At 41.4% G+C, this 19,073-nt stretch overlaps 1 protein-coding gene across 5 annotated transcripts in view; it reads right to left on the bottom strand.

Annotated features, from left to right (window-relative positions):
* The window catches only part of LOC130286426 (trichohyalin-like), a 98,093-nt gene that overhangs the window by 44,072 nt on the left and 34,948 nt on the right, over positions 1-19,073 (bottom strand). For all 5 annotated transcript variants that reach the window (XR_008847410.1, XM_056537273.1, XM_056537274.1 and 2 more), the window contains 11 exons: positions 16,314-16,403; positions 14,156-14,266; positions 13,682-13,733; positions 11,794-11,962; positions 4,642-4,734; positions 4,254-4,346; positions 3,390-3,502; positions 2,155-2,290; positions 1,315-1,485; positions 624-749; positions 138-401 (listed from right to left, as the gene is read on the bottom strand). Coding sequence is in view for 4 of the 5 variants with exons in the window: in XM_056537273.1 (XP_056393248.1) it covers positions 138-401; positions 624-749; positions 1,315-1,485; positions 2,155-2,290; positions 3,390-3,502; positions 4,254-4,346; positions 4,642-4,734; positions 11,794-11,962; positions 13,682-13,733; positions 14,156-14,266; positions 16,314-16,403 (1,418 nt within the window). In the remaining variant the exon portion in view is untranslated. The remainder of the gene's footprint in view (positions 1-137; positions 402-623; positions 750-1,314; positions 1,486-2,154; positions 2,291-3,389; positions 3,503-4,253; positions 4,347-4,641; positions 4,735-11,793; positions 11,963-13,681; positions 13,734-14,155; positions 14,267-16,313; positions 16,404-19,073) is intronic.

The following is a 19,073-nucleotide window of genomic DNA, read 5'->3' as shown; positions in this document are numbered from 1 at the left end:
AGTTGTCCATAGCAACCAATATTCCAGCTTTGTCAGAAGACTTTTTATCAAGAAAAGCTGAACTTCACTGTTCCTTTGGACATGCTTTGATAAATCTTCCTGCCTAAACAATGCACTGGATGTAGAGCCAGACGTACCTTATCTTGTTGATGCTGGACTTGCAGTTCAGTCAATCGTTTATTGTGTTCTTCTTTCAGAACCTCTGCTGCCAGCATCTGGGCTTCCTTTTCAGCATTTATTGAGGATATAACCTCTCTCAACTTCAGCAAGTCCAACTCTTTCTCAGACAGGATCTTCTCAAGGGAAGCAATCCTAGTGCCCTGCTCCCTAACCTGGGTGGTCAGATCAGTAATCTTTTGGTTGGACATGTCATTTTGTTCACTAGCTTCTTCTGCCTGAGTCTGAAATTGCAGAAAAAATGTGAAAAATGTTAAAAGTAGAAACAGAATTATAACGGGGCTCTTTACTTCATCATACTGCAAAACCTGATATTAAAGTGAAATGATTATTTATCTGCATTAGGGTGACATTCACAAACAACAAAATATAGGTGCTGTCCACAGTGCTGCATTCTGCGAATGTGGACAGGCGGTAACAGATTGCATTCATTCAGATGAATTTACCTGGATTTGGGTCTCATACGTCTTTTCAAGCTCTCGCAGCTGAGACTTAAGCTGCCGGTTCTTTTCCTGTTTCTCATCACAATCTGTCCTAGATTTTTCCAGTTTACTCTGACACTCCTCCAAACTCTGCAAACACAATCAAGTTTCTAAATATGTAAATAACTGTTGTAAATAATATTTTATAATATTTAATTATTTTAATGATTTACCCCTTGCAAAAAGTGCAATTGTGAACATACTGGATACAGTCTCTCTATACAAGCAAAATGTTTTACCCACTTAAAGGAAGAGAGAACAATAACTTCATTATAAAGTGCAGAGATTACGCTTTATTTACAGATAACACAGAAACCGTTAAAGGGGATGTCCAGGCAGCATACACTGTATAAATGACTCCATTGGGCTCCACTGCCCACCCCATGCTGACACAGCCTGAGAGTTTCCCCAGGATTGCAGGAGACTGATTGTGTAGCTGGGGCAGGTACTATATTCTGGCAGCCTCCTATGGGCAAAACCAAGCCCACATGCAGTGACCATCGATGTGCAATGTTGCTCCAGTGAGACTTACATAATAATGTCACTGCATTTACCACTCTGAGTGTCCGAACTGTGACACTAAAGAATACCAGACTAAAATTTCATATATGAAACTTGAATTCCCCAAAACAGCCTTAGTTTTTGTTCCTCTTACCTCATGCAACTTCTCTATCTTTGCTCTGGATGTTCGCTGCTCAGAGAACAGTTCAGACTTTGCATTATTCAGTTGACGTTCTAGTTCCTGCCTTTCCATAAATGTCAGGCTTCCCTCAAGTTGCCGCAGACGCGCCTTTAACTCGTCTCTTTCTGTTTTCAAAGAAGAGATCTATTTGGGAGATAGAATAATTCCAACTTAGTTCTTAACAGGTAGAATAGACTACTAGACTAATTCTATAACATCGGATTAATATAAACAAGAAAAGCAGAAGCCTGGCCCACCCTGCTGCGTTATGTAATGCTAGTATATATTGTAACAACTACTAAACAATAGGCGAGGACACTGTAGTGGTCAGAGACCTAGGCAAAAGTGATGTAGTCACTATATACGAGATACTGTAGATAGCGGGCTGTCACTGCGGGAGATCAGGGTGCTCGTGCCTGTGAGTCTGGGGGTGCTGGGGACCAAGAAGTCCAAAGTCATATAACAAATAATAGTACTGGAGAAACAGGTGCCCGCACTCAACGCTAGGCTGCTGTAGCTTGACTTCTCCGGCTGAACAGACGATCCGGTGTCAGACTTGTAGCAGGGCACTCAGAAGCGAGGCGACTGCTGGCAAAGTTTCGCGCTGATTGCGCTTCTTCCGGCCTCGTAGAGGCCGGAAGAAGCACAATCAGCCCGAAACTTCACCGGCAGTCGCCTCGCTTTTGAGCGCCCTGCTACCAGTCTGACACCAGATAGTCTATTCAGCCGGAGAAGTCGAGCTACAGCAGCCTAGTGGTGAGTGCGGGCACCTGTTTCTCCAGTACTATTATATATTGTATTGATGTGGATTACCTCGTACTGGAAGCTGGCCACTTGGCTGCTGTGAGTACTGGAGCATTGCTGTCGTATAGATTCCAGTTCCAGCTCAAGTTCCTGCAGTTCCTTCATGTACTCGCTGCGTTTGTACTCCAGGATCACTAGTTCACGCCTATGAACAGCAAAGGAAATTGCAATATAAAACCTCAACACCACTACAAAAAGTTATTAAACCTCAACTAATAATTCCCTTATATTATAAAGCATGTATTCACCCAAAACTAAAAAAAATATATAGTTTCTCAGAACTAAAAAGGTATTTCTTATTCAAGTATTTTTTCATTAATGGATGGATTATAAGGGCTCACACACACTATGGACATTCCAATGAAAATTCGGAGCGGAATCCACTTGTAGCAGCCTCACATTACATTGGATGGCATTCTGCTACCCAGTTCACATGTTGGAAATTCTGTAGCAGAACTTCCAATGCAGAATTGGATTTCACCAAGAGCCCATTAGTCAATGGGACTTAATTTTTTTTCCTTAAGTTTATTTCTGCTGTAAAATTCAGTGCACAATAAGTACCTATTCCAGGTGGGACAGATCTGCTGAGGAAATTCTTCACTTAATTTCCTCATTGTGCATGGGCCCTAACAAACACCAAAGAATTGTCCAGATGATTATCAGCTGAACAAACATATGAGATTTGGAGCACTGGGAAAAGTGTGTCCTCAATATTAATGGATTGTGAGAGGAAGATCAGAGATTGTGAGATTCATGCACTTCCTGGAAGATTACACTTGTCATATTCCAATGATCCATAATGTTTGCTATTTATACCATAGTAAAGCCATAGATAACATCCATGGCCGCAGAATGCTCACATGTCCGCAGGCTCTCATGACACTAGGATGTGAGAGTGAAAAATAATGAATGTTCATAAGCTGGACGGGCATTGCTCTATGTATAGAGGAGGCAGGGAAGCTCGGTAAGCCAACTCCCCGCTTCCAGTGCTGTAGCAATGCAGATACTGGGAGGCAGAACTTTTAATCTACTGCACCAATTTATGTAAGTGATCCCTCGTTGTAATGCTGTTGTCCCTCATTATAACCCAGTGTTATTAGTCTTACTGTGGGTAAATAGCCTGTAAGTTTCCCCTTAAACCTTGGGCTAAACTTGATTAATACACAACAACCGCATACTGAAAGCATATACCTTTTTCCCATTTATAATTATAATTTGTAGCTTTCTTCTGTTTTACTTGTTACCTGAAGTCCTCCTCTGTGATCTGGCTCTCCCTCATGCGTGACTCCATCTTCACAACTTCTTTTTGAGTACCCTCTAGTAAATCACGTAGGGACTGCAGCTCATGATAAGCTTCCTATCACAAACAGAGCATGTAATCTTTCACCATATGTCATATTTAGATCTTACAGTCTGTGTGTAATGTAACCAAGCAGATGTAGCAAATAATCTGATCTTATAAAGGGCAGAATTTTGAGTAAGGGCTCCGGTAACGCTCAATTTGAAGCATAAATCTGCAAACTGCTTCTTACAGAGATAGGAAGCAGCAAGACAAGGAATGTATGAGAGATTTAATTAAATTAAAGTTAAAAGGGTACTCCGGCCCTAAGACATCTTATCCCCTATCCAAAGGATAGGGGATAAGATGCCTGATCGCGGAGGGCCTGCTGCTGGGGACTCCCGCAATCTTTCATGCAGCACCCTGCTATCATCAGCCTCCAGAGCAAACAACAGCCGCCACGCCCCCTCCCATAGGCTTGCATTGAGGGGGCGGAGCATGACATTACACGGGGGCGGAGCCGTGATGTCACAATACTCCGGCCCCGTGATTGTGATTCATCAGACCTGGAGCGATGTTCGCTCCAGAGGCTGATGATAGCGGTGTGCTGCATGAAAGATTGTAGGGGTCCTCAGCGGCGGGACCCCCGCGATCAGGCATCTTATCCCCTATGCTTTGGATAGGGGATAAGATGTCTTAGGGCCAGAGTACCCCTTTAACAAAATAATAATTTAAAATATCTCCTCTAAAAAAAACTGCACTTAAAAGACAGGCTAGGGAACATAGGAAAGGCAGGAGGAACTTATAGAGGAAAAGCAAGAGTGGTTACCTTTTTCTGCTGCAGGATATCATTAAACAGCTGTTCTGCTTCCCTGTACTGGGATCTCCTTTGTGACAATCTGTCTTCTTCACATACTACATCCTATGATAATAAGATAATATAGCAAAATATTTAGGTCATTTTTACTATAGATATAATATAAAAAGTACTAGGCTAATAAAATCCATTCATTTGGGGGACATTTGTCTTCCATTCTCAGCAGTAGTGGGCCTATCAGAAGTCAGATCAGTACCAATCTGCTAGTTATTCCCTATACTGTGTGTAACTTTGATGATGAAAATACCTCTCTAGATAATATAAGTGCTTTATCATATATCATTGAATCTCACAAGATAGAGAACTGCATTAGCTCTGGTAAACTGTTTATATTACTTACCCTACGGAGTTTTGCAAGCGTTTCCTCAAGTAACACCTGTTCACCTGCGAGTTTCTCTGTGAGTCTTCTGCACTGTGCTTGCCCTGGGGAGCACTAAAAAAAAGTGAAACCTGAAGATGAGGATATAGCTACTTTTACAAAGGCTCCTGTGTTACCTCACTGCACAACTACCCATCCAAAATTCAACCATGGGACTCCAAGTTGTCCTACTTAGAACAGTTCACCACAGGCTGGGTCTCACAGGGGAACAGACCCCGCATACTGTAGTGTATACTGACAGTTATACTATACTGCAGTACAGATGTACCGAAGTATAGTATCAACATAAAAATGTTCTTCAATAAATAACGTGTAGTATAAATAAATGAATAAATGCACCTTTCAAAATGAATCCCTATATTATCATAAAAATATATTTTTTTAAAACAATACATAATAAGTATCGCCATGTTCGTAACAACCGACTTGTACTATGTATAAATAATGGTAATGTTATTTATCACTCATGATAAATGCTGTAAAAAAAAATGAAAAACGAGAATTGCTAATTTTGGTCACCTTGCCTCCAAAAAAGTGGGAAAAAAAATGATCAAACAGTAGCACGTATCGCAAAAATTAGGTATCAATAAAATGTACAGCTTGTCCCTCAAATAAGCCCTCACACAATGAATGAAAAAAAAAATATGGCTGGCAGAACATAAAAAAAATGGGAAAAAAAAAAGATTTTTTTGTGAAAAGGCAAAAAACATAAAAAGCTAAATAAAATGGGTATCGTCAATAACACTGTGGGAAATAATTTTATTTCTACGATATGAATTCGAGTAGAATACAGACATAGCGCACATCTACAATCTTGTATAATGATCTGATTGCTTCTCAGCACAATATCAAAAACTAACAGGTTGTTAGTATACATTTTTGATCAAAAAGGACCAAGCCCACTCGCCACGTCAAGGCCACCTATTCAGAGTGGGTCCCTAACGTCCCTAGCACTGGTGTGGTGCGGGGCGGCGTCCGTTGCTGCCGTGGCGCTGTGTCTGTGGGTGGGTGTGGCCCATAGACTGGTTTGAGAGGCATTGGGGCCGCTCTGCCAGTGGGTCGCTCCCCCCCGTGGGCATCTGTGTCGCGGCGGTGGTGGTCGCCGCCCGGTGCTACGCCATTTTATGCTAGGGACGTTAGGGACCCACTCTGAATAGGTGGCCTTGACGCGGCGAGTGGGCTTGTACTTTTTGATCAAAAATGTATACTAACAACCTGTTAGTTTTTGATATTGTGCTGAGAAGCAATCAGATCATTATACAAGATTGTAGATGTGCGCTATGTCTGTTTTCTACTCAAATTCATATTGTGATTTCTATCCTTCCTTTTTTTTTTTTTTTTTTTTTTTTTTTGAACATGTGCTGCACTCTTCCCCACCCCCTCAGCCCAAATCTGTATAGGTGGTAATTAGCCACACTAGGGCCATTTCACTCCTAGCAGCCTCCCAGTCTGACTGGGAGAGCATGGTAAGTGTGCTATTACACCTTGTTCACACTGGTGTGGTGCGGGGCGGCGTTCGTTGCTGCCGTGGCGCTGTGTCTGCGGGCGGGTGCGGCCCATAGACTGGTTTGAGAGGCATTGGGGCCGCTCTGCCAGTGGGTCGCTCCCCCCCGTGGGCATCTGTGTCGCGGCGGTGGTGGTCGCCGCCCAGTGCTACGCCATTTTATGCTAGGGACGTTAGGGACCCACTCTGAATAGGTGGCCTTGACGCGGCGAGTGGGCTTGTACTTTTTGATCAAAAATGTATACTAACAACCTGTTAGTTTTTGATATTGTGCTGAGAAGCAATCAGATCATTATACAAGATTGTAGATGTGCGCTATGTCTGTATTCTACTCGAATTCAATTTTATTTCTACATTGCTTATTGTGGAGGACCCTTACTCTTGGGTAGGGTATAATATTCAGACTGTTGGAGATGTATATGACCAAAATATCTATTTGTCCTTTGCACAGTTGCAGGAAAAATATGAGGTACCTGGCACCCAATTTATATCTTTATTTCCTTTGATAAGGATCTTAAAGGGGTACTCCGGTGGAAATGTTTTTTTTTTTTTTAATTAACTGGTGGCATAAAGTTAAACGGATTTGTAAATGACTTCTATTAAAAAATCTTAATCCTTCCAGTACTTATCAGCTGCTGTATAATACAGAGGAAGTTCTTTTCTTTTTGAATTTCTTTTCTGACCTCAGTGCTCTCTGCTGACATCTCTGTCCATGTCAGGAACAGTCCAGAGCAGGAACAGTTCCCCATAGCAAACCAACTCTGCTCTTGACAGTTCCTGACATTGGACAGAGGTGTCAGCAGAGAGCACTGTGGTCAGACAGAAAATAAATTAAAAAAGAAAAGAACTTCCTCTGTGTTATAGAGCAGCTGATTAGTACTGGAAGGATTAAGATTTTTAAATAGAAGTAATTTACAAATCTTTTTATCTTTCTTTAAAGTACCCTTTTAATCTTCCAGGACCCTCAGGTTTGTTCTCTGGTTTATACACACACTTGCTGTCTGCACACCTTCTGCCAGTTCATGATAAGTGGGCATTGGTAATCCCTGAGTTCCAGAATGATGACTGGGATCAGGCTATGGAGTCTCATCATACGTCAATCTTATCTTACACCCCTTGAGACTGTTTTGTATGCACCTGGACGCAGATTTTGTTAATCTCATTTGGTGTGTCCACATATTCAGTCCTTTTTGAGAGATGCACTATCTTTCCTTTCCTCTATGCTGGGTATCCAGTACCATTGACCATAGAGGTTTGTATCTTTGGATGAGGGAGTTTGACAGCATCATAATCGTATTTCCCTAAAAATATTGCGATGGATGGCAGATCAGCTTCCAGCTCTAACGATGTGGCAGGAGCTTGTTAACTCAGCCATTCCATATGAAAAGTTGGTGTACCAACACTGTCGCTGCCCACAAAAGTTCTCTGAGATTTGGGATGTCTGGAATGACTCTATACACATTGTCGGGGACGCCCCCACAAAATTCCCCTTACCTGTTACTCCTTGCTATGTTAGGCTCCTTTTACACTATATGTTGCTCTGTTTTAAAAACCCGTTACAATGTCCCATTAAGAAAACCATTAAAAATGGGCGTTAAAAAATCTCATTCAAGACTATGGGATTTTTAGATTATCCTTTATCACCCGTTATAGCCCGTTATGAATAACAGGTGTTATTTGTGATGGAAGGAAAAAAATTACATGCACTCATTTTTCTCCCATCACAAATAATGTCCGTTATTCATAATGGGCTATAACGGGTGATAACGGATAATCAAAAAATTCCCTGGACTTGAATGGGATTTTTACCGGACGTTTTTAAGGGTTTTCATAACAGGGCATTGTAACGGGTCTTTAAAATAGAGCAACATATAATGTGAAAGGAGTCTTAGGGTAGGCGGAACTTATGATGATATTTTTCTACTACTGTCCTTTTGGTGGACTATTAAGGAAGCCCCTGTAATTCTCTGTTTTGTTTACTGATGTCATAATTTGTGGTATTTGTTGTTGATATTATTATGCATGTACTTCTAAATGATATGTACATTTTCGGTGTCAATAAAATTAGTTTAATCGAACTGGCCCACAAAATAAAGAACACCATAAAAAAAAAAAACATGCTGCATGTATCAACCCAAATATACCACCAATATAAAGTACAATATGTCACAAAAAAATAAACAAACTCATAATCTATGCAATCAGTAAAAGCATTCCAAAGTTATTATCACATACAGAGACACATGTAGGACTTTAAAATGTTGCCCAGTCATTAAAGGGGTACTCCACTGGAAAACATTTTATTTTAAATCAATCGGTGCCAGCAAAGTAAACATATTTGTAAATTACTTCTATTTAAAAATATTAATCCTTCCAGTACTTATCAGCTGCTATATGGTTCACAGGAAGTTCTTTTTTTTAAAATTTCCTTTCTGTCTGACCACAGTGCTCTCTGCCGACACCTCTGTCGATTTTAAGAACTGTCCAGAGCAGAATGAGGATTTGCTCCTACTCTGGACAGTTCCTAAAATGGACAGAGAGCGCTGTGGAAAGAAAGGAAATTCATAAAGAAAATATCTTCCTGTGGACCATATAGCAGCTGATAAGTACTGGAAGGATTAAGATTTTTAAATAGAAGCAAAATCTGTTTAACTTTCTGGCACCAGCTGATTTTAAAATGTTTTCCAGTGGAGTACCCCTTTAATGCCAAAACAATCCCACGTCACTAAAGGGTTAATTTAAACTTAGTTATGAGATGTATTTGAGTGGCGGATGTTCCATAGCAAAACGTAGTAAATTTACCTGAGCCAGTGTAGTGATGACATAGTGGCTGTCAATTAGCAGTCCAAGAATAAATGTGACTATGAAATTATTTTATAAATTTTTGCAGCACCTTATTCCCTGAGTGATGATGATGACTATATTGATAAATATTCTGTGCGTTCAGATAGATATAAATCTTTAGCATAATTATACATGTATAACACTGACATAATTATACAATCATTAGAACATAGTAATTATTCCATACACGCTGTAGAGAAAGGATCAGGTCCGTGCAATTCACAGAGCTGATGTTAATATGAAGAGCTGTGAGACCGACATCTACTATGTAAATCCCCTTTAACTACAATAACCAGTGGTTGACATGCTTGCAGTTTATTTACATGACAGGTCAAGTTTATCAAAAATTACTAACAAACATGGCTGTGAATAAAAGTGAATTATACAGCAATTGAGAAATGTTTATATTTTGTTGGCTGTAATTATAGGTTGTTGTTAAAAGGTTAACAACTATCATCATTGCCTTCTTAATACCAGACTACAATTATATTTCAATATAAAAATCAGCTATTTGCTACATTTACAATTTTGTCTGGGGAATGCTTTTTACAGTGAACTCTGTGGAGTTTAGCATAAAAACTATAAAAAATGTGTACCTACTTGCCCCTGATCCCTCACTAGTGGCTGCAGGACAAGGCTCTGTCAGAATGGTGTACACAGGGGATCAGGGAGGTGAGTACACCTTTATTTTACCGTACCTGAGCCTATGTCACTGTTCAAAAAAAAAACCCTTTAAGTAAAAGAATCCAATGAATGACATAAGCACAGTCCCACATATAAAGTCATGGCTGTAAATGTTAGCAGCCCTGAAATATTTCAAGAAAATTAAGTATTTCTCACAGAAAAGGATTTCAGTAAAACGTGTTTCTCTATCGGCTCCATTGGGGGACACAGACCATGGGTATATGCTGCTGTCACTAGGAGGCTTGACACTATGGCAACAGAAAAGTCGGCTCCTCCCAGAAGGATATACCCGCCTCCAGGTCACTGAGCTAATCAGTTTTAGCTTAGTGTTTGCTATACACATGCTTATTCCCTTTGTGTGTATTGGAACTAAACCAAAAAAGGGAAGAAAAAAGCAAATTGGACATAATGTCACACCAAACTCCAAAAATGGCCTGGACAAAATGATTGGCACCCTTTTAAAATTGTGGATAAATAAGATTGTTTCAAGCATGTGATGCTCCATTAAACTCCCCTGGGGCAAGTAACAGGTGTGGGCAATATAAAAATCACACCTGAAAGCAGATAAAAAGGAGAGAAGTTCACTTAGTCTTTGCAATGTGTGTCTGTGTGGGCCACACTAAGCATGGACAACAGAAAGAGGAGAAGAGAACTGTCTGAGGACTTGAGAACCAAAATTGTAAAAAAAAATATCAACAATCTCAAGGTTACAAGTCCATTTCCAAAGACCTAGATTTGCCTTTGTCCACAGTGCGCAAGAAGTTTGCAACCCATGACACTGTAGCTAATCTCCCTGGGCGTGGACGGAAGAGAAAAATGTATGAAAGGTGTCAACGCAGGATAGTCTGGATGGTGGATAAGCAGCCCCAAACAAGTTCCAAAGATATTCAAGCTGTCCTGCAGGCTCAGGGAGCATCAGTGTCAGTGTGAACTATCCATCGACATTTTTAAATCAGATATTTTTTTATTAAAGTTTTAAACATGTTTTTACAAGAAACAGTTCACAAACAGCAAACCCCCCCTCCACCCACATCCATCGACATTTAAATGAAATGAAACGCTATGGCAGGAGACCCAGGAGGACCCCACTGCTGACACAGAGACATAAAAAAGCAAGACTACATTTTGCCAAAATGAGCTTGAGTAAGCCAAAATCCTTCTGGGAAAATGTCTTGTGGACAGAGGAAACCAAGATAAAGCTTTTTGGTAAAGCACATCATTGTTTACCGAAAATGGAATGAGGCCTACAAAGTAAAGAACACAGTACCTACAGTGAAATATGGTGGAGGTTCAATTATGTTTTGGGGTTGTTTTGCTGCCTCTGGCACTGGGTGCCATGAATGTGTACAAGGTATCATGAAATCTGAGGATTTCAATGGATTTTGGGTCGCACTGTACAGCCCAGTGTCAGAAAGCTGGGATTGGATCTGAGATCTTAGGTCTTCCAGGAGGACACTGACCCCAAACATACGTCAAAAAGCACCCAGAAATGGATGGCAACAAAGCGCTGGAGAGTTCTGAAGTGGCCAGCAATGAGTCCAGATCTAAATCCCATTGAACACCTGTGGAGAGATCTTAAAATTGCTGTTGGGAAAAGGCACCCTTCCAATAAGAGAGACCTGGAGCAGTTTGCAAAGGAAGAGTGGTCCAACATTCCAGCTGAGAGGTGTAAGAAGCTTATTTTTTCCAAAGGGTGTGCAACCAAATATTAAGTTAAGGGTGCCATTAATTTTGTCCAGCCCATTTTTGGAGTTTGGTGTGACATTATGTCCAATTTTCTTTTTTTTCCTCACTTTTTTTGGTTTAGTTCTAATACACACAAAGGGAATAAACATGTGTATAGCAAAACATGTGTTACTGCAATCCTTTTCTGTGAGAAATACTTCATTTTCTTGAAAAAGTTCAGGGGTGCCAACATTTACGGCCATGACTGTATAAAACTAAAAAATTAAGCAGGTGAACCAACAACATGCACTGGACTCCGGTGCGCTGCCAGGTTTCACGTAGTATAAAAAGTATAAAACTTAGGGATGATAATAGTGAAAATAATTCAGAAATGTTACCAAACTGTATATACTCACCAAAATGTCAAGGGGAACGCCCTTTGCATAGCTATTTTTGGGGGCCTCTGCTGATTTAATAGGGCTGGAGACCCATCGCTTAAAACTTTCATCCTTTAGTTCTCTATTTATAAGTGGTCTAGCAAAGTCTTCTTCATCATCTGTGGATACTTTACTAAAGTCAGGGTATCTGAAAGAGAACATACCAATGGATAAGTGAAGGAAATAATAGTCATTTCCACGTGCTTGCTTAAAATAAAAGAAGCGATCTGATTGGTTGCTATGGGCAAATCTCCCCCTATTTTCTTAGTATTTACAACAGCAGGGGATCTGACAGCAGGCTTACCTGCACTAACCTAAATACACAGGTTAATAGTGCAGGTGATCCTGATTAAATTGCTTCTTTCCTTATTAAAATCAGTCCAGCTGTTTCAAAATAATCCTTAGTTTTGCTAATATGCTAGTTTTATCATATGAGCAACAAGGCAGGATGCTGGTTTACTAGCAACCCCTCCTCCACCCTCTATGTCCTGTGATCAGCTCCCCCACAAACAAAAACCCAAGGGAAATACAACACCCCCCTGAAAGCCACCTACCAGCCCAACAAAACCACCCATCCCTCCCTACCCCCGAACAAAACTGTCTCAATTCCACCATAAATCTGTGTCCTTGTGCATCGACTTTCGAGGTGAACAGAAGCAAGACAGAGAGGATAATGTCCTGGGCATTCCTAACTATAATAGACTGCATTAGTACATAACATCTTAACCCCTTAACGACCACAGACGTATATTTACATCCTGTGGCCAGCTCCCGATCTGTGAAGCGCGCTCAGAAGCTTTGTATCTGCCGGGTCCCGGTTTCTATCAGCAACCAGGACCCGTGGCTAATACCGAACATCGCCGATCGGGCTGATGTCCGGTATTAACCCTTTAGACGCTGCGATCAAAGTTGATCGTGGCGTCTAAAACGGGAGAATACACTGCTGGTTAGCTCAGCGGAGCTGTTCGGAATCGCCGTGGTGAAATCATGTCATCCCGAACAGCTGACAGAACAGTGGGGGGTGTCTTACCTTGCTCTTTCCATATCAGGAACTGTCCAGAGCAGGAGAGGTTTGCTAAGGGGATTTGCTCCTACTCTGGACAGTTCCTGACATGGACAGAGGTATGAGCATAGAGCACTGTAGTCAGACAGGAAAGAAATTCAAAAAGAAAAGAACTTTCTGTGGAGCATATAGCAGCTGAGAAGTACTGGAAGGATTAAGATTTTTAAATAGAAGATTAACAGTGTACATGTACACGTAGAGCACCACCAGACTTGATAGCTTCCTTCGATTTATGCTCCCGGCCCAGGTGCAATTGGCTCACCTGGGAAGCAACATACTGTCAGTGAAGGTTCACATTATATGGTACTGGTGCCGTTTCCTTTTTCTATTAGAATTGGACTGTTCATAATTGACTAATCTGTTTAACATTTTGGCAACAGTTAATTAAAAAAAATAGTTTTCCACCCCTTTAACATGATGACAAGTCAGGAATGACCGTAACATACAAGAAAGTATCAGTCAGCAATGAATGCTAGTCAACTAAAAAATGCTGAGGGAGTAATGAGTGAAATGACCGCGAGCCAAGTGACCCTCTCCCCATAGGCTTCTTCGGACCAAAGAGAAGAGAACCCCTTAAGGTCACCCAGGGGCCCTACACCAAAAGAAACTTATGTTTTTCATAAGCTGGACCAATTTTATAAGGTAAACAGAATTTTTATCAGGATCACCTGCACTGCACATGTGTAGTATGGATGAGCCTGCTGTCAGATTTCCTTTAAATCACACTTTTCCTCTTATGATGATATTTTTATTAGTGTAAATTTACATAGTGAATATGTATTCAGCAAAAATGAAAGAACCTACCGTCCAGAGCTACTCCTACTGCGCGTAAATCTTCTGGTTTTGTGACTGGAGTCTGTCAAAGACATATATTTAGGATTTTCTATACAATTCATTTGTTTACCCAACAGAAAAACAGCATCAGAGATAAGACCGAACATTTTTACTCCACACCTACTGTAAATCAGCAAAAGATTTACAGCAAATTTGGATCATATGGATTATAACTATAAGGAGTATGGCTATAGAGCAAAAATATATAAAATAGTAGATAACAAGGAACAAGAATATATTAAACTTATTACAGTAAATATAGAAGACCCTTCAACCACCACTTCATGCTGCAGCCCTGACCCCACCAATAGGCAGATGCCATCCAACCAATACTAAAAGAAAAATATATATGCACAACAAATGTAAAACAAAAATCCCCTTTAGTATAAGCATAGTTCAAAAAACAAGCTAATGTATACAGTAAACCCTTCTATAACCTCTCACCTCCTTTGCTGTTGTTCAGAGCTTTACGGATGTGATCCCTGACTTTTTCTGTTGTCACAGAGTCCAAATCACTGTCAACAGTCACGGCATCAAAGCTCTTCAAAGGAACACCTTTATGGAAGGAATATGACAAGATTTACAATTATGTTGCCTAAAATTAGGAATCCAATACAAAATAATTCGCTTTTTGTCAGTATGACAAGCATTAGAGGTGGCCAGAATGAATTTATCAACCTAGCTTGAAATGGTGACAGACCGGATGTATAATACAAGGCACCTAAACTAAAAAAAAAATGTATTTAGGCCCTTTAAACAAGACTTAGTTGAAGCATCTCTGGCAGTGATTCAGCCTCCAGTCTTCTTGAGTATGATGCCACAAGGTTTGCACGCCTGGATTTGGGATTTTCTGCCATTCAGCTCTGCAGATCCTCTCAAGCTCAGATAGCACTATTGAGGGACAGCCATTTTTAGGTCTTTCCAGAGAAGTTCAGTTGTGCTCAAACAAGGTCTCTGGACCTAGACCACTTAAAGGGGTACTCCGGTCCTAAGACATATTCTAAGGATAGGGGATAAGATGTCTGATCGTGGGGATACCGCTGCTGGGGACAACTGCTATCTCGCATGCAGCACCCACCTCTGGGATCTGCATGCAGCGCTGCAGCCTCGGAATGTGCCGGGTCACGACTACGGAGCCGGAGTACCGTGATGTCACGTCTCCGCCCCCATGTGACACCACGCCCCGCCCCCGCAATCCAAGCCCCTTTACATAGACTTGCATTGCGGCGGCGGGGCCTGATGTCACACAGAGGCGGAGTCATGACGTCATGATACTCCGGCCCTGCTGCGTGTAGCTCCCAGAGGTGGGTGCTGCATGCAAGATAGCGGGGGTCCCCAGCAGTGGGGCCCCTGCGATCAGACATCTTATCCCCTATTCTTTGGATAGGGGATAAGATGTCTTAGGGCCGGAGTACCCATTTAAGGACATTCATAGAGTTGTCCCTAAGCCACTCCTGTGTTGTCTTGGCTGTATTCTTAGGGTTATTTTCTTGTTGGAAGGTGAACCTTAAGCCCAGTCTGAGGTCCAGAGCACTCTGGATCAGGTTTTCATTAAGAATATCTCTTTACTTTCTGCTGCTTTGAGCTTTCCCTCAACCACTACAGTCTCCCTAATCTCAAGCACTGCCACCACCATGCTTCACTGTAGGTATGGTATTAATCAGACGATGAGCACTGCCTGGTTTCGTCCAGAAATGAAGATTATAATAGAGACCAAAAAGTTCAATCTTGGTTTCATCAGACTACAGAATTTTGTTTCTCACAGTCATAGAGTCCTTATAGTGCTTTTTGCTAACTCCAGGCTGGCTTTTATGTCTCCTTTACAGAGAAGAGGCTTCTTTCTCTCCACTCTGCCATAAAGCCCAGATTGGTGGAGGCTGAAGTGATAGCTGACCTTCTGAAAGTTTACCCCATCTGCACAAAGGATCTTTGGAGCTTAGCCAGAGGAACCATTGGGTTCTTGGTCCCTTCTCTTACTAAAGCACTTTTCCCCTGATTACTGAGTCTGGTGAAGCAGCCAATTCTAGGAAGAGTCCTGGTTTTTCCAAAGTAATTTAATAATCATGGAGGCCATTGTACTGTTAGCAACATTCAGTGTGGCAGAAAAGTTTTTGCACCCTTCTCAAGCTCTGTGTTTCACACAATCGTGTCTCTGAGCTCTACATGCAGTCCTTCCCCTCATGGCGTGGTTTTTGTTTGCAATGCCAGCTGTGAGACCTTATATAGACAGGGGTGTGTCTTTCAAATTCCTATCCAATCAGCTGAATTTACCACAGGTGACTCCAATTAAGATATAGAAACATCTCAAAGATGATCAAGAGTCATAGCAAAGGATCTGAATACTTATGTCCATGTGAAATTTTGGTTTTTCTATTGTAATACATTTGCAAAAATTTCTAAACGTTCTGTTATCACGTTCTCAATTAGGAATATGGAGTGCAGATTGATAGGGAAATATGTAGAATACATATCTGTAAATAGCATTCCAGGATGGCTAAACTGAGTAGTTGTTTGGCAAAGATCTCATCTCGATGAAAACCTTATTTGGTCAGGAGTGGCACATACTGTATACCAACTATGGAATATATAATGCATTACATACCAGCCACATGTTTGTATAGACAAGAACTTTTGTTGTCTTCTGTCAATGAGGAGTCCACAGGGATCAGATCTTCCACTTGGTTGTTTTTTCCTGTGAAAACATAATCAAATACATAAAAAATCTAATCCTTAAAGGGGTACTCCGCCCCTGGCATCTTATTCCCTATCCAAAGGACCCCGGGGATCGCCACTGTGGCACCCCGCCATCATTACTGCACAGAGCGAGTTCGCTCTGTGCGTAATGACGGGCGATACAGGGGCCGGAGCAGCGTGACGTCATGGCTCCGCCCCTCATGACATCACGTCCCGTCCCCTTAATGCAAGTCTATGGCAGGGGGCGTGACGACCACCACGCCCCCTCCCATAGACTTGTATTGACGGGGGCGGACCGTGACATCACGAGGGGCGGAGCCGTGACGTAACGATGCTCCGGCCCCTGTATTGCCCGTCATTACGTGCAGAGCGATCTCGCTCTGTGCAGTAATGATAGCGGGGTGCTGCAGCAGCGATCCCCGGGGTCCCCAGCAGCGGGACACTGGCGATCTAACATCTTATCTCCTATCCTTTGGATAGGGGATAAGATGTCTAGGGGCGGAGTACCCCTTTATATAATCTAATCCTAAATAAAAAAAAGTTGAATAACATAAAATATGTTTGTTCATGACATACAGACTGACTGATTCACATAAAAGTCAATATATTCTGACTGCACAATTAATAATGGCAAGTAAGAGTTACAAAAGATTTGCTAGTTATATATCATTACTTTAGTTGATACTGTGTAAAGCCAAAATTAAAGATTTATTCCAGTAAAATATTTTTTTGATATGTTGCAGGGGTGGTAAAACAATAAAGAACAAGTACGACATAACTACTCAAAATGTATTTTTCCATGGTATTTACTATTGTATCATGTATATGGTGATTTTCCCTACATTTGGATCTTTTTACACCTGCTCTGAGTTGTCGGGTTTTCCAGAGCTCAAATCCACCACATTTTAGATGGAAACATTAGTAAATTTGTAGGTTTCTTTAGAAAATGTAGTGGTTTTTTTTAGGCACGCCCCTTTTCACTGATGGTCATGCCCCTTTGTAGGGTTTTCTGAGTTAAGGTATGTTCACACTACGGAATTCCGCGGTGTGAACTTAACATTAGTGTGAATGGGTCTCCGCAAGACCTGTCCACACTGCAGAATTTCAGCGGCGGACAATTCCGCCGCTGAAATTGTTCCGCGCAAAGAAAGAACATGTTCATTCTTTGCACGGAAGTCCGCGAGCACTGCATAGCTGTCAATGGTGACGGCGCAAACAATGCCGCGCGGTCCTACCGCCGCCGCCGGCTGCCAGGCTGAATCTCCGCTAGCTGAATTCAGCAAGCGGAGATTCCGTTCACACACTGTAGTGTGAACATACCCTTAAATGGAGAGTTAGTAGTTTTTTTTTGATTTTTTGTTGGAAATTCGGGTGCACGACACATGCGACACAAACAATCCTACAAAATCTACTCAGGAAGCCTTAGTTAATGAGGCCCAATGTCTCAGCAGGACCTGCTGGCAACCTATTACCAAGATGGGACACTGCTGTGGCCAGTAACTGTCTGGTAGGGAGGTAGGGAGAAGAAGCAAGCAGCGGGGGACCGGATCTCACTGGAATTGGAGCTGCATAAGAACGGGGTAGGTAAGTATCACCTGTTTTTATTTTTATACCACCCCAGCAAAACATCAAAAATAGTATGCTGGAATAACCCATTAAAGCTTTAAAGGGGTACTCCGGTGGAAAACTTTTTTTTTTTTTTTTAAATCAACTGGTGCCAGAAAGTTTAACAGATTAGTAAATTACTTCTATTAATAAAATATCAATCCTTCCAGTACTTATCAGTTGCTGAACACTACAGAGGAAATACATTTATTTTTGGAACATAGAGCTCTCTGCTGACATCATGAGCACAGTGCTCTCTGCTGACATCTCTGTCCATTTTAAGAACTGTCCAGAGTAGCAGAAACTCCCCATAGCAAACATGTGCTGTTTTGGAAAGTTCCTAAAATGGACAGAGATGTCAGCAGTGAGCACTGTGCTCGTGATGTCAACAGAGAGCACTGTGTTCCAAAAAGAAAATAATTTCCTCTGTAGTATTCAGCAGCTAATAAGTACTGGAAGGATTAAGATTTTTTAATAGAAGTCATTTACAAATCTGTTTAACTTTCTGGCACCAGTTGATTGAAAGAAAAAAAAAAAAGTTTTCCACTGGAGTACCCCTTTAATCACATATGAAGGTTGCAATGTCTCAACATTTCATCAAGCATAAGAAGCAAAAGGATACCTAAAAACACTAAGCAAAGTAAAGCCGAACTCACCAATTTCGGTGTCAAATGATTTGATTAAAGATGTTGCATATGCACACGTTCATAGATGACCATATACCACTGGCTAGCAAATATAGATGAGATAAGCAAGATAACCTCCCATCAGCTCAAAAATTAATCTCTGTCTGATGTGTATATTACACGGTATACAATGCATGTGTGAAGTCTTAAGACCAGGCATAACTTAAAGGTGCTGGGCTCCAATTAAAAAACTGTTACAGGGTCCACAGCTATAATGCTTATTTATAGCACTAGTCTACTGTTATAGGAAAGAGACCTTATGGGGTCCTAAGCTCCTGGGCCTGGTTGCAACCGCACCTCCTATAGTTGCACTTCTGCTTCAGACCCTTTCACTTTTTGTGGCACCTCTGAGCAGAACGCTCACCATCGGCAGGATA

The sequence above is a fragment of the Hyla sarda genome, chromosome 1, assembly GCF_029499605.1.
Source record: "Hyla sarda isolate aHylSar1 chromosome 1, aHylSar1.hap1, whole genome shotgun sequence".
Lineage (NCBI taxonomy): Eukaryota > Metazoa > Chordata > Amphibia > Anura > Hylidae > Hyla > Hyla sarda.
The sequence above is the reverse complement of the archived record's forward strand: the minus strand, read 5'-3'. Positions and strand labels throughout refer to the sequence as shown.